Source organism: Tachypleus tridentatus, unplaced genomic scaffold, assembly GCF_004210375.1.
Source record: "Tachypleus tridentatus isolate NWPU-2018 unplaced genomic scaffold, ASM421037v1 Hic_cluster_2, whole genome shotgun sequence".
Taxonomy (NCBI): domain Eukaryota; kingdom Metazoa; phylum Arthropoda; class Merostomata; order Xiphosura; family Limulidae; genus Tachypleus; species Tachypleus tridentatus.
This window is the reverse complement of record NW_027467782.1, coordinates 40,239,096-40,253,290: the sequence shown is the minus strand read 5'-3', so window position 1 is coordinate 40,253,290 and position 14,195 is coordinate 40,239,096. Positions and strand designations below refer to the sequence as shown.

General features: G+C 29.9%; 1 protein-coding gene across 3 annotated transcripts; it reads left to right on the top strand.

Annotated features, from left to right (window-relative positions):
* The first annotated feature begins 6 nt into the window (after positions 1–6).
* On the top strand, positions 7–13,968 carry LOC143242189 (anoctamin-7-like). Of its 3 annotated transcripts, XM_076485545.1 has the most exons (7): positions 7–107; positions 1,088–1,142; positions 5,865–5,962; positions 6,235–6,368; positions 7,336–7,504; positions 8,920–8,972; positions 9,942–11,108. In XM_076485545.1, exons 3-6 carry the CDS (start codon positions 5,952–5,954, stop codon positions 8,939–8,941), a joined length of 336 nt encoding a protein of 111 aa, XP_076341660.1. In that variant the 5' UTR covers positions 7–107; positions 1,088–1,142; positions 5,865–5,951; the 3' UTR covers positions 8,942–8,972; positions 9,942–11,108. The 3 variants fall into 3 exon arrangements, with proteins under 3 accessions (XP_076341660.1, XP_076341658.1, XP_076341659.1); XM_076485543.1 differs by lacking the exons at positions 7–107; positions 1,088–1,142; positions 5,865–5,962 and adding exons at positions 12,011–12,097; positions 12,939–13,968 and having other exon boundaries at positions 9,942–10,120; XM_076485544.1 differs by lacking the exons at positions 7–107; positions 1,088–1,142; positions 5,865–5,962 and adding an exon at positions 12,939–13,967 and having other exon boundaries at positions 9,942–10,120.
* The last annotated feature ends 227 nt before the right edge of the window (positions 13,969–14,195 follow it).

Genomic DNA, 14,195 nt, shown 5'->3' with positions numbered 1-14,195 from the left:
ATATAGAAATACATCGCACTCAGAATGAAAATAGTTTGACTTTGAAGATGTTTGAAGTTTGTCAACTACTATTCATCAGTTTTTTACATTGCATTTTTTAAAGGAAGGTGAGTAATTTGTGTTAAAATATGAAATGAAGTTGTTTACAAAAAAAGAAACAGTGAACTCAAAATAAATGGTACTAAAAGACAGCTGATAATACATAGTTATAAAAACTAATCTTTCAAGTTGTTTTGTAGACTAACTTATTACTGTTCATAGAAGTGTTTAAAAATCACATGTAACATGATTTTTGAAACATTTTAATATCTGCATGTGTAGGTTGAAGTAGATTAAGTTGTTGAAGCAATGTGCTAAACTGTTGTATTTACCTTTATGTGTTCATTTTTTTCTACTTTTGTTGGTTTTTAGTTTTTAATACAAAGATATTATTACAATTCATATGTAAGAAAAATGTTTTAAGCAATAAAATCAAACTTGTAACACCATAAAAAGGGTATTCCCTTTCAAATTCAGATTATAGGTAACTAATCAAATATTGAAGCACATTATTTTTTGTTCATTAAAAATAAACTTAGCATTATGAGGGCCCTTTATTTATAAATATTGCAGATAAAATTAATGTTTTAGCTGAATAATATAATTTATTGATGTACAAGTCTAAATATAACAAGCTAAAATGTTTTTTACATTTATTGTGCTTAGAGTGAATTAAATGGTCATGGAAATTTTAATAATAACTTGTTGAAATGGCATAGAATTCTTTATTTTTTAAAAATGTCCTAAACTTGTACTTCTTACCCCAATGACACAGCAGTATGTCTGCAAACTTACATTGGTAGAAACTAGGTTTTGATACTGGTGGTGGGCAGAGTACAGATAACCCATTGTGTAGCTTTGTGCTTAATTACCCACAAACTTGTGGTTTTACCTTTGAGATTTTAGGAGACTTAAAAATGAAAAAGGACAATGGAGAAAGTGTGAATAGTTCATCAATACAGAATTGACTTTTTTAGATTTTATTTTTATCTTTATGTTACATGTGAAGAAAGTTGTTTATGTTAAAATTTATCTTTTGATGCAACAGGTTTGTTGGGTATCCAGGACATTACAATTCATTGTTTGGATATCGACAAGAGGAAGTATGTATAACATTGTCAGTTTTTTTGTTTTATAAAAGTTCAGGTGTTAAACTGTTATTTAAATTTTCTTTTTGTACACAGTTTATTCATAGTACTGTATAATAATTCCAAAACATACTTAACATCTGTTGAAATTGTAGCTATTTCTCAATATCCAGTGTCATTAGCTGCTCGGTCCAGTGGTTCTTTGAAGACATTGTGTCGGCTGGTATGTGGAATACTTCTATTACACTCCTATCTTTTTGTTTACATGATCTGGCCAATTTCTCTTCTGATGGTGTCCCAGTACTTCCTGTATATTTTTTTACCACATCTGCTGGGCTTTTACCAGAAATGAGTATTTTCCTCAATCATATACTCTTTTATTTTTTCAGGGTCCCTTTATTTTCATGGTATCTCATTCTGGGGTGATTGCTTCTGAGGCAAGTATGCTTTCTCTTTTTGACTTGATACTAGCAACTACTTTCACTATAATTACTACCACCAATATGCAACAGGTTCTGTCAAAATGAGGTGCCCTGTAAGATCATTTAGGCACCTACCAGATGATATTCTCTTATTATGGATTGCCACTCATGGACATTCATGAATACAGCTAAAAAGGATCTTGCTAATCTTCATATTGAATAAATTGTGATTGGTTTGCTTTGAAAAAAATGTAGGGAACTTGATTCACCTATTCCACAGTTTCCAGAGCTCTGTTTTTCAGGTCTCCCCAGTGCATTTTAGCACACCAGGCTGTATTAGTGGAGCTTGAGAATCTGTGGCAGACAAGAGGCTTTTCCACCAAAGTTTTTGAGTGTGTTCAACCACTCTTGGAGAAGAGGGCATAGTCAGGGGTCCTCCTTCTAGGGTTTCTAGATGTTTTTTTTTATCTTTCAGAAAGAGTGGCTCCAGCCTTCCTGGGAACCTACTCATAAATTTGGTTCATATTTTGCATACAGTTATCTAGTTGGGGAGTGCAAAACCCTTCTCTTTGATCAGTGCCAGTTTTGGTTATCATTTATGGAGGTTGGTTCACTATATCATAATTTTGAAACTAAAGCAATTCCATTGTAAGTCCTTGGTTGAGTGCAGGTTCCACATAATTCCAGGGTTAAGTAGAATACACCTTATCCACTTGGTTAGAGACTGAAAACAAATGTTCATAATTCCTTACCAGATGAGTTCTGTTCATTTGTTGAGTATGAAATATTGGATCCCATTATTCCTAGCCTCGGGTGTTACCTTTTGGACTCGTTAAGTGTTGCTTAGTTTTGTGTCATTATTCTGATGGTGCCAAATGCAACATTCTGTGGTTACATGTTGGAATCTAAAGTATATATATATATAACATTGTGGTCTGATAACCATAGCCAGCAACATGGGATATAGGTACTACAACCCCTTAATTTCAACCCTGAGCCATAGAATCTTGGCTGTCTGGTCAGGGGTGGCCTACCTGATGATTATTCATTTTCTGTTCTGCCTTTGATTCAGGAACAAAGCTCCAAGTGAAGAGCATATTTGTTATAGAGGTAGGGTGTAATTTCCACACTCTTGTACCACTTTTTCTCTTGGTACATTCCTGTTCTATACAAATGCTTTGTGTGTGGATCATGCCTGCACTGCCCCCCTACACTTTTATCAATGTGAGATTCTAGCTAGAGTGTTGGTGGATGGTAAGTATTATTGGAAACAATTTTCAGTTTAAGTAAAATGTTAACTTTTATTTTTAGATAACTTCAGAAAATAAACCTTCTAGAGGCTTTTAATTTCCCAGTAATCTTGTAATTTTTAAGAAACTAAAACTGGAATGTAATTTCCACTTTTCTGTTCTTTAAGTCATAATAAATAACATCATGTTGTTGTTTGCAGTTTATTATTTATAAAATCCTATCTTTGTATTTACTTTTGCACTACCAAAATAATTAAGACAACTTGCCATTTTCAGACTTTCATTTATATCTCCTGGTAATATTGAAACATGAATGTTGTAAAGTGTCTTTAAAGTTGATATAGTCATGTGAAGATTGTATGCAAAATGGTGGTCAGTTGGCCAAAATGGCCATTAACTTAATTAACTTCTAAATACGTAAGGATATTATGAGTTAAGAATTTAAATAATAAGTTAAAAAGTAACTGAAACATTGAAGGGAATATTTTATTAATAATTGTGTTGTTTGTTCTTAGTTTAAGTTGAAATTTGCAAATAGGATTTGATTTTATACTGTATCTATAAAACTAAATATGTTCTATAATTAAGGACTTTTGTGATTTTCTTTTCTAATGTTCTTTTTTTTAAGTTGTCACTTAGACATATTCAAAAGAATTTTTGGTTTTTGAAATTTTATCCCAAGAAATTATAAGTATCCAGCATTGTCACTGTGTTGTAGAAATGACACTAAACATAAAGCATTGTAAAACTATCTCCAATTTGCACATATCATTCAGTGTTGCTTAGACCTGTGTTTAGGCCTGAGTATCATTAGGACACCTGCATTGTTTTATTGCTTCTCGCAGTAGTATAGATCTAGGCTTAGATAAGATCCAAGATCAGTAATAATTATTCATTTATACACAGACAAATGTAATTTAGATTAGAAAGTAACATACCTAAATTACTTCTTTCTTGTTCTAACAAACTACATTTTAATGTACGTACATAAGCTCCCACATGACCTTACTAACCAGCACTGTTTGAGGTAATCTACTTTACACAGACAACACTGATCTATGACCTACTTTATCAATATGTATATGCTCAATCTGAAACCTGGTTAGACAATGTTTTGCTCAATAACATAATAGCAATCAGTCAAATAACTATAAGAACTCCTGTATTTGCACTGGTATTTGGGACCTGAAGTCATAAATTCATGGTAAAAAAACATGAAATCTTTATTTTTATTCAAAGTACACTTCCTGTTGGCTGGGAAAAAATAGCAATATTAACCCTTTCTCTGTAGACATTTTTTCTGTGCATGTCTTAAAGTTTTAGTGAGTTACATTCAAAAGTTGATTAAAGTATTTTCTTTTCATGATATAATAATAAATAAACTCTGAAAACATAGCTCTTAATCCATATTTTAATAGTATACAAGTTTAAAGATTTTACTTTCAGAAGGCAATATTTAAAATAAAAAACTAGAATTTTCTAGTGTAAGAATTGTAACATTTTCTCTCTAGGCCTTTTCTTCTCTTATTTATTTACCACCCTCCAAGAAGTAGAAAATGAAATTTAATGTAAATCACTTATTATTATATAATTTCACTAAGGCATACTATAATTTTCATAGCGTTTGATATTATTTGGTTCCAGAGACATGAAATCAAATCTATCTTGCCACACCCACTTGTGACGTCCTCTTTATAAGAAATTTCCAATCAGTGTTTAAGTCACTAAGTTCAGTATTACTTAAAACCAATAGAAAGCCGTGGTTTTCATCTGTCAAGTGATTTATCATATTGCAATGTTTCCTGTGAATAAAATTCCATATTTTGCTTTCAATTTAACCTTGATTGCCATGGGAAATTATTGTTTAAAAATAGAAATCTCTTTAGATCAGTTAGGTTAGATTAAGTAAAATAAGTACTACTGTTACTACTAATAATAATAGGCCTGGCATGGCCAGGTGGTTAAGGCACTCGACTCGTAAATTGAGGGTGGCGAGTTTGAATACCGTCACACCAAACATGCTCGCCCTTTCAGCCGTGGGGTCGTTATAATGGTACAGTCAATCCCACTATTTGTTGGTGAAAGAGTTGGCACTGGATGGTGATGACAAGCTGCCTTCCCCCTAGTCTTGCACTGCTAAATTAGGGACAGCTAGTGCAGATATCCCTTGTGTAGCTTTGCACAAAATTAAAATAAAACACACCAAATAACACACAAACAAAAAACTAATAATAATAGTGATATTTTAAAAAATGTTCATGAGTAGCTCGTGCATAATGGAATTCAAAAGCATAGCAAGAGCTGCATATTTGTCACATGATTTACAACTTATTAAGGCATGAATAGTAATTAGTTAGGGGTTATAAAGGCAATGAAACAATAACATTTAACAATGTATACACATACACACACTATTATGAGCATAAAACTATTTAGTATAAACATAAGTAGTTTAATATCACAATTTAAAGTCATTCCAGACAGTCATTCTTCACTGCTTCATGGGTTACACCAGTAACAAGGATTTAGGTTTAGATATTACAGAAAAAGGTTTGAAATTTTTGAGACTAAGAAAAGTATTTTTAAGCTAAACATGGAAATCAACATTCAGACTAACAAACAGAAATTCTCTATTTATTCATCTATACATATGTAAGTATTCACAGATACATTTTTAGTGAAAATACTCCATTAAAAAATATAATCTTTGGTGTGCAAAAAACTTTTTATGTTTGCTTAAAGCCTGCCAAATGATGTGAATACATTGTAATACTATAACAAGCACAGAATAATTGTTAGGTCAGTTCCTGGGATTGAGCCTGTCATGAGAAACTTAAACTATGAAGAATCAATCAAAGTTTTTCATGTTAGTCACACACATTCTTTAAATTTTGAGGTTTGAAACATTATTTTTTTGGACCATTTGATCCTGGGCAAGTTATTAGTGCTCTCACTCACTAACTTATATCTTATTGTACTTTTCAGTCTTGTGTCCTTTCTGAGATATTTTTTAAAGTGGTATTGCCACAGTAATTTTGAAACTGTTTTTCTACATTTCTTTCTAGTGTGGAACAGGAGGGTGTTTGTTTGAACTCTCTTTGCAGTTAGCTATAATTGTGGCAGGGAAGCAGCTCATTAACGCCGTGGTGGAAATGGGTGTTCCGTAAGTTTTTTAGTTAAAATAGACATTTATTGTAATAATTTCATGTAAGAACATTTTCTATGACAGTTGGCTCATTTTGAGATATTAGAACTGTTGTACTTTTTTTTTCAAAAAGTGATTTTGATATGTTCGAGATTCATAGTTTATTAATGTTCAGTCAAACATGTGGTATGTCAGATTGTATGTAAAATTAAACTATTTATACATTCATGTCAACAACAAAAACTGATATTATTTTAAAACTAGGTAAAAATATTTTTGTATTTATCTAGATGGCTGTTACGGGTTTACAAGAAGTGGTCAGTGCATAAAAAGGATCAGTGTGCTCATGAAAACCAGTGGGAGAGTGACTACAACTTAATAAACCAAGAAGAATTGGGTCTTTTTGGTGAATATCTTGAAAAGGGTAAGGTTTAAGTTTAAAATAATGATGTGAAAATAATTACATTAAGAGATACATATGTTCTACATAAAAACTTGAACAGGTTAAAATGGTACTTTTTCCATGTCTGTGAAAAATGTTAGATCTTTAACAATGACCTTGTAGTTTGTACATCATTCAAGAGCCTTAAAATCAAGTTATTTTAATTGTAGTTAACTGAGTAACTGACTACTATGGAAATGAATGATATATTATTTTAAGTTCCTCCAACGTAATTTAAAATACTTTTAGATATTTAATGTATAATTAACAGTAAAGATGAAATGTGTGATATGATAATAATGTATGTGAAAAACTTAGTTGGAGCAGCATTTAGAATGTTTTTGATGATGTAGAAATGGATATGAATTGTGTTTCTTGCTCAGCCTGAAGGGTTATAATGCTAAGATTAAACATTTGATTCCCGCTGTGGTTATGGGTCAAATTCCACATCGTACAACTTTGCATTTAACAACAAACAAAGAAATTTTTTTTTTAATTTTATGGGTTTCAGCTTGTTTTTCAGAACAGTTTAATATATAGAGGAAACGTTTATTAAATACCTGTAAAACAGCTACACCACCTCAATGATTAGTATTTTTTGGAACAGCAATTTTAAAGGTCCTTGTCTGTGTTTTAGTTTGTTTGTTTTTTAAATGAAACATTATTAATATGCTACTTGATTTTGATGTTAATGTTTGTCTTGACTTTCATGTCAAACTAGAAATTAAATCTCTTATTCAACCACCTCTAGACCTGAATCAACACCATAAGGTTAGAATTTCTGTGTAATAAAGTGTGATACTTCCAAGGAGTCACCACATGTATTATTGTAATTGTAGTCCACTAATTACATTAATATATTTAACTGTCTAAATCATAAAAACTTCCTCAAACATTAAATGTACAGTTCAATTAATAAACGTTTCTGTAATTTGTTCTCCTTCTCCAGTGTTGCAGTTTGGATTTGTCACAATTTTTGTGGTTGCATTTCCTCTGGCACCATTATTTGCTTCACTAAACAACATCACAGAAATCAGGCTCGATGCTAGGAAGTTTATCACTTTCTTACGACGACCTGTTGCAGAAAGAGTTAAGAACATTGATGAGTGCACAGTGTGGTGAATACAGCAAGCTGTTTAGTTTTAGTCTGTTAAGAAGAAAGTAAATTGACAATGTTACATATTTTTTATTTCAGACAAGTCTCTGATTTATGTTACATACATTATGTATTATTGCTCTAAATAATCACTAATTTGAATTTAGTTGTTATTTAAATGTTAGTATGTATTAAAATATGATATTTCTCAACAAGATTGGCATGTACTGTTCTCTATTATGACACAAATATATTAAAATATGCAAAAAGAAAAACGACACAAATTATAATTATAGTTATTACAAATTAGGGTTTAGGTACAAGAGTTTTAGAAACAATACTGAGTTTTATATATGATCTAGAACCCGATATTTTATCGACAGTTCAGGCCCATAACAAGCAAATTCAATTCGAGTTGAGACTGTCACACATCACTTAAGCTGGCTATCTTGTATGGCTTTGCACTGATTACAAACTGACTTTTTCCAGGGATGCTATTTAATGTCCTTGTAGAAAAAAATAATATCCCAAATTAATGTGTTGAAATTGAATGGTTTGTAATGTTCAAAATCTACTGCATACCTGGTTCCCAATTTTGTAGTTTTATGATTAATTGGTGTTAATCACAATAATAGCTTCTGAGGCCTATATCACACTGACTTTAACTGACTAATAATATTCTTCCTGCTCTTGGCATGTTGGTTTATATAGTTTATTGTGAGTTTCTAGAATATTCACCAAAGTTGGAAGATGCTAGTGTTTTCATAAAATAAATAAATATTAAATCTTACTCTTGAGATTCTTCTGCAAATTTCAAGAACAGATGGGACTTGTGCAATACATAGCCAACAATATACATCACATACAAAAAAGGAAAACTATATTGAAACAAATGTAGGTACTAAAACAAATGTATCATGGTAAATCTGTTAGAAATCACAGTCTGAAGCTCTTAAAATGTAGACAATGTTGTGATACCCAACTTCTTTGTGACATACAAACACTCTTCCATTAACTGAGTGAGGACTGTTATTAGTAAATAATAACAATCATTTGACAGTCATGTGTGAACCAATCAGTTGTAAGAAATATTTGGATTTTAGCCTTTTAGGTATTTTCATTATGACATTTCTAGTTACCCAGATAGTGAAGTAATGTAATATTCATACTTTGAAGTTTGTTTTATTTCAAACCTTGATTTTTTTACACTAAATATACAGAGAAGAATTATTAGAGTTAATTAATAACTCCTGATTAGTCTTTAGTGATAAGTTTTAATTCATAACTTAGCTGAGATATATATAATCCATTCTATACATGAATGTAATGTTAATGAAAGAGAATTGTTTTGTAAGCAAAAAAATAATAAAAAGATTAGACAGTAAAGTTATTGAAATATATTCCAGTTATCCTAATAGGTTGATTCTATTTTGATAGGAATATGGTACAGAATTCTTAATTCTGTTGGAAAGATTTCTGTCATCACAAATGTAAGTACAGAGAATTATGAGCAATGTTTTACTTGTTCTTTACCCTAACTGTTAGTAATATCACATACACTGATTACAGTGATAAAGGAATACTTCATACACATGTATGATATTAGAGTGAGACACCTTAAGAATCATTATAAGTGAAATAAACTCTTTGCATTTCCTTTCAAATTTTATCTAAATTATGAAATTATTTTGAGAAACGTTTGATGTTTAAGGTGATTATTAAATTAATGTAATTAATGTTATAAGTATAGGTCAGTTCCAAAACTGTAACTTAATATGATCTCTTTTAGAATTTCTGTGTACTTGTGTTCTTTCTGCAGTGATTTTCTAAAGCACCTTTAGTGGGTTTATAAAATACATTGATGTGATTTCTTTTTGTGAGTCAGTTTACAAGTTTACACCTACTGACCATTGGTTGTTATTAATTTAAGACGAAATTTTGTGCATTGAAGAATTGTCATGGTGTTGATCTATCACAATTTTGATGTGATATAAAAACTTAATTGTTACTATTATGAAGAGACAGGAGTTTATAATGTATTACATATTGATGTCAATAGAAACAATAAATTGTTTTTTACCTTTCTGATCACTTGAAGTACAGTGTCACCATATTATTACTTTATTTTGGAATTATATTGTATAATAATTCTATATAGTAAATTGATGTTCATTTAATATAAAAGTAACAATGTCATAAGAAATTTAAGATGAAAATGCTATTATTTTCTGTTCTATCAAGCATGGTTAGTGATGCAATAGACATTTAACACAGTGAATTTTATTATAATCCACAATGTCAAACCCAGTTAACTGTGTTTCACTAATATACTTAATGGTGTGAAACTTAATAATGTTTGCTCTTACACAATCAAACTAAATAATATTACAGTATATTATTTAAGGTGAAAGAAAGTGTGTTATTTTCTGAACTGTTAATTCTATTTTCTTACTTTTCAGGCACTAATTATTGCCTTTACATCAAGTTTTATAGAGGAGACATTTTATAAAGTTTTCATTTCACCAGATGGGTCACTGAATGGATTTCTGAACTTTACTCTGTCAGATTTCAACATCAGTGACTTTCCTGGTGATTTGAATATTCTTTCTGAACCTGACACCAGTGTGGAATACTGCAAGTAAGTGTTAATTTTTGTTTTATTGTTTCAAATTAACAGAGCATAGAAAACAATGTATGTGTGATTAAGAACCAGTGTGGTGTCTCTTTAACCCTACTGACGTGAGACATCAAAGTGAACAAGTTACAACCGTTTTACGTAGATTCAAACTTTAACCCTGCTGACATCGGACATGAAAGTGCACAAGTTACTACCATTTTACGTAGATTCAAACTTTAACCCTATTGACATGGGATATCAAATTGTGCAAGGTACAAACATTTTATTGAGTTAGTTTCAAAGTTATCATCCATGAAAGTATTTTTCATCATTGCAACAACATTTTTACCACAATGAACCAGATTCAAGGCAGTTGAATGCAACATGGTACATTTGGCATGTATAAGTTGGTGGAAATGATGCCTAGCATGCAAAGATAGATGGGTACAGATGATGTCTAGCATGATCAGACATATTGGAAAAGATATCTGGTATGCGTAGATATTTCGATGAAGGTTGTGTCTCGTATGCATAGACATATGGATTGAAATGATGTTTGGCATGTGCAAATATAATGCTGTAGGTGATATCTAGCATGTGTAGATATATGGGTGGAGACAATAAAGGGTTAATTAAACTACTTAAAATAATACATATTATTAAACTTGGTACAAAAAGATACTTTATGACTTAAATATTAGTATTACATAAGATTTAATTCTTAAGTTAAAAAAATGAATATACTTCTCTACACAATCTGGTGATGCTCTGACTTTTCATTTACAAATATTTTTTTTCTCTCTCTTGTGAGGGTTTCAGATTGTTCAACCAATTAGAAACGTACATATAGCAGATACTAACAACTCAGAATATAAAATTTCAACCCAAATGACAAATCCTTGTATTATCTTCTGTTTTTCAAGAAATTTGTGTAATTCTCATTTATATTGCTGTTGGACAATTGGTTGTATTTATATAACTAATAAAAAGAGTGTATTCTATCCATAAATCAGGCAAGTTTCTTTTTGTTTCGGCAGTCAAAGCCAAAACTTCACGAAGCTAGCCTGATGGGTTTCGACAAAAAGTGTTGCTTTAAGTAGTAATGAATTTGTTTTTGTTTTTTTTATAAACCTGATTGTGGGTTAGTTAGAAATAACAGTTGTTTTACAATTTTATTCAAGTGCATTATGCAATATTTTTTAATGTAACATAATTATTCATAGTACTAAACAGAAATTTTATTATCCTTTTATAAACATTAAAAATAATCACAAGAGATTTCATAACATTCACCATCAGTTTTATTTTTTATTCTGAAAGAAGTAACATTTGTACAAAACTTTAACATATTTTTATCCAAGGAAGATGAAAGGTTTGTTTCTAGATTCTGTTTTGTGTGCAGTAAAAAAGTTATACATCTTCAAGAGAGAGAACTTTACTGATTTTATCTTCAGCAAAATTTGAATCAACTACACTAACTCTTTTAATGACTGTATTTCAGGATTGATACACAAAAATTGTTCAAATAAAACACAAATAGAACTTGAAGACAAAACACTTGGATGATGAAATTACTTTTTTGCTGGTACAAATCTATTAAAATTTTCCAGACATCAGATTCACAAAATTCCAGCAAAATCTCCTCACTCAATAGGATTTCAAAGAAACTTTTTGGAAGAAAACTGTAGAATTAATTTCTAACAATTAGATATTGCATATAAGAGCACAAAATGTACTTAGTTGTTTAAGTTAGAAAGTTAACTTTATTTCAAAAAACTTGACTGAGTACAGAAAACAGTTTTAAGGTAAAGTTGAAAATTTATAAAATGCAAAACATCCTCTATAAAATAAATTGTTTAAAGTGCTGGCTTCTATTTTAAGGTCATTTTATTTCATGATTTCTTCATTCAGGTACCAAGACCATAGAGAGCCTCCAACAGCAAACAACAAATATGAATATAAGTCAATATATTGGCAGTTTGCTACAACTTGCTTGATGTTCGTTTTAATTTTACGGTTGGAAACAATTTTTCAAATTATAGATCTTATTTTTAATCAAACTTAATTACATTTACAGTTCATTTTAGTTTATATTAAAATAAATCAATTTACAGTATCTTTCACTTTAGAACATAAAATACAACTTTCTTTCTTCAAAATATGGAATATTTTAAATGCTAATTGTAGAACAAACCTGAGACTTTTATTTAACTAAAGTTTTCAAAACAGATATAAAGTGTGAATAGCTTTTACTAAATCACCTTTTATTTGTAATTTAAATTTTTTTGAGGAAGCTAAGCACATGTTTTGATGTACATAAACCCACAGGACCAGTTGAGAAATGCTGTATTAAATTAACTTGAAGGGAGTTGGAAACTTTTAACATTTACTGCAACTGAAAATATATAAACATTATAACGATGTACAGTTGTTTTTAATGAAGCAACATAAATAGGCTATAATAGGTAATACATTTTACTTCAGCCAGGACAATCCTAGAATGTTTTTAAAAGCTTCAGTAACATTTACTAAGTCATCCTTCACAAAATGGATGGATTAATCATTTTTGTTATAAAACTATCCTTTTTTATTACCCAATTCTAAAAGTGTTAGATTTTTTTTGTGGCTTCTGTTCATCCAGTGTAATGTTTTTCTAATTGTGTAGCACTGATACTGTTCTGAATGACTGTACATGCTCATTAGTAATTTAAGAAAAATTCATGATTTAATCATTGTTCATAAAGTTTTATAATCTGTATTGGTTAAACAATGTTATGTAAAAGGATTATGTTTTAAAAATTGCTCCAGTGAAACTTATCATGTTTTTACTTTTTTTTAGTGTCTTGTATTTATCATCTCATCTTGGATTTGTTGGTTGATCCCTGACATTCCAAAGTCTGTGAATCTTCAGATTAGGCATGAAAATCATGTCATCAATGATATGATTATTGAACATGAACTAAGAAAAGCAAAGTATCTTGCTTTGAATGGAAAAAAAAAAAAAAAGGAGCCAGGTTGGAAGATACAAGTAAGTTGACCAAAGGTAAGTTTGTGAATATTCTGTTTGTTACTTAGTATATATTTTTATTTGTGTGTGAATAAGTAAGAGAGTATAGTTAGAGGTTATGGCTTGTGTAAGTGTGCATACTGCATGTTAGCAGGTTCTTCAACTGATCAAAACTTGGTAAAACAAGATTCTAAACTTCAGTAAGGCAATAAGGTTGGTGGGTCATTCTAAAAAATAAAATAGCCAGGTAGGAAGATACAAGTATACCAGTGGTAAGTTTGTGAATATGCTGGTTTTGTGTGTGTGTGTGTGTTGTTGTTTTTTATCAGTGTTCAGTATACGTTGGTTATCAGTTGTTTTTTTTAAGTATTCTGTCAGATTATCAACATATTAAATTTCTTTATATAATTGTAATGAAGAGAAACTAAAGTTATTTGATTAACTCCAAACATTAATATTTATTGAAGGAAAATTATTTGAACTTAGTGAAAACTTCAGTTTATGAATTGGTACTTACTATTATAAATGTGTGCATTATTAAAAAATATCGAACATTTATCTAGATGTATTGGATACAACTTCAGTTTTTGAACAGATTTGTGTTAAATTATGTACTTGTTTACATCCTTTAATAATAATTTGAATCACTCATGAGGGTGAATGAAAATTATAAAGTACAAAACTCATTTTTTAAAGTAATGGATCTTTAGTTTTGTTACTTCTCTTTAAGATGGGCTGATTTTTTTTAAAAGCATTTTTGACATAAGTGTTTCTTTAAACATACATTTCATGTGAAAAATTTCGTGGTTATTTCAATCATCAGTAATTTTTAGATTATATAGATGTTTACACACATTGTCTCTTGTCATGTAAAATTAAAACATTTTATGATGCCAGTTGTAACTGTTACAAAATATTTCTTTATGTGAATTTTAAACCAGTTATTTTAATTATTACAACTTTTACTTCTGTATATATTTTATTGTTTAAAATTTATGAGCATTTCTGAAGAAATAGTTGTTGATGTGTGCATAATTATGAAGTATTTTTTCATTTGTGATAAATGAAATTAAACCTTATTTACTAAAG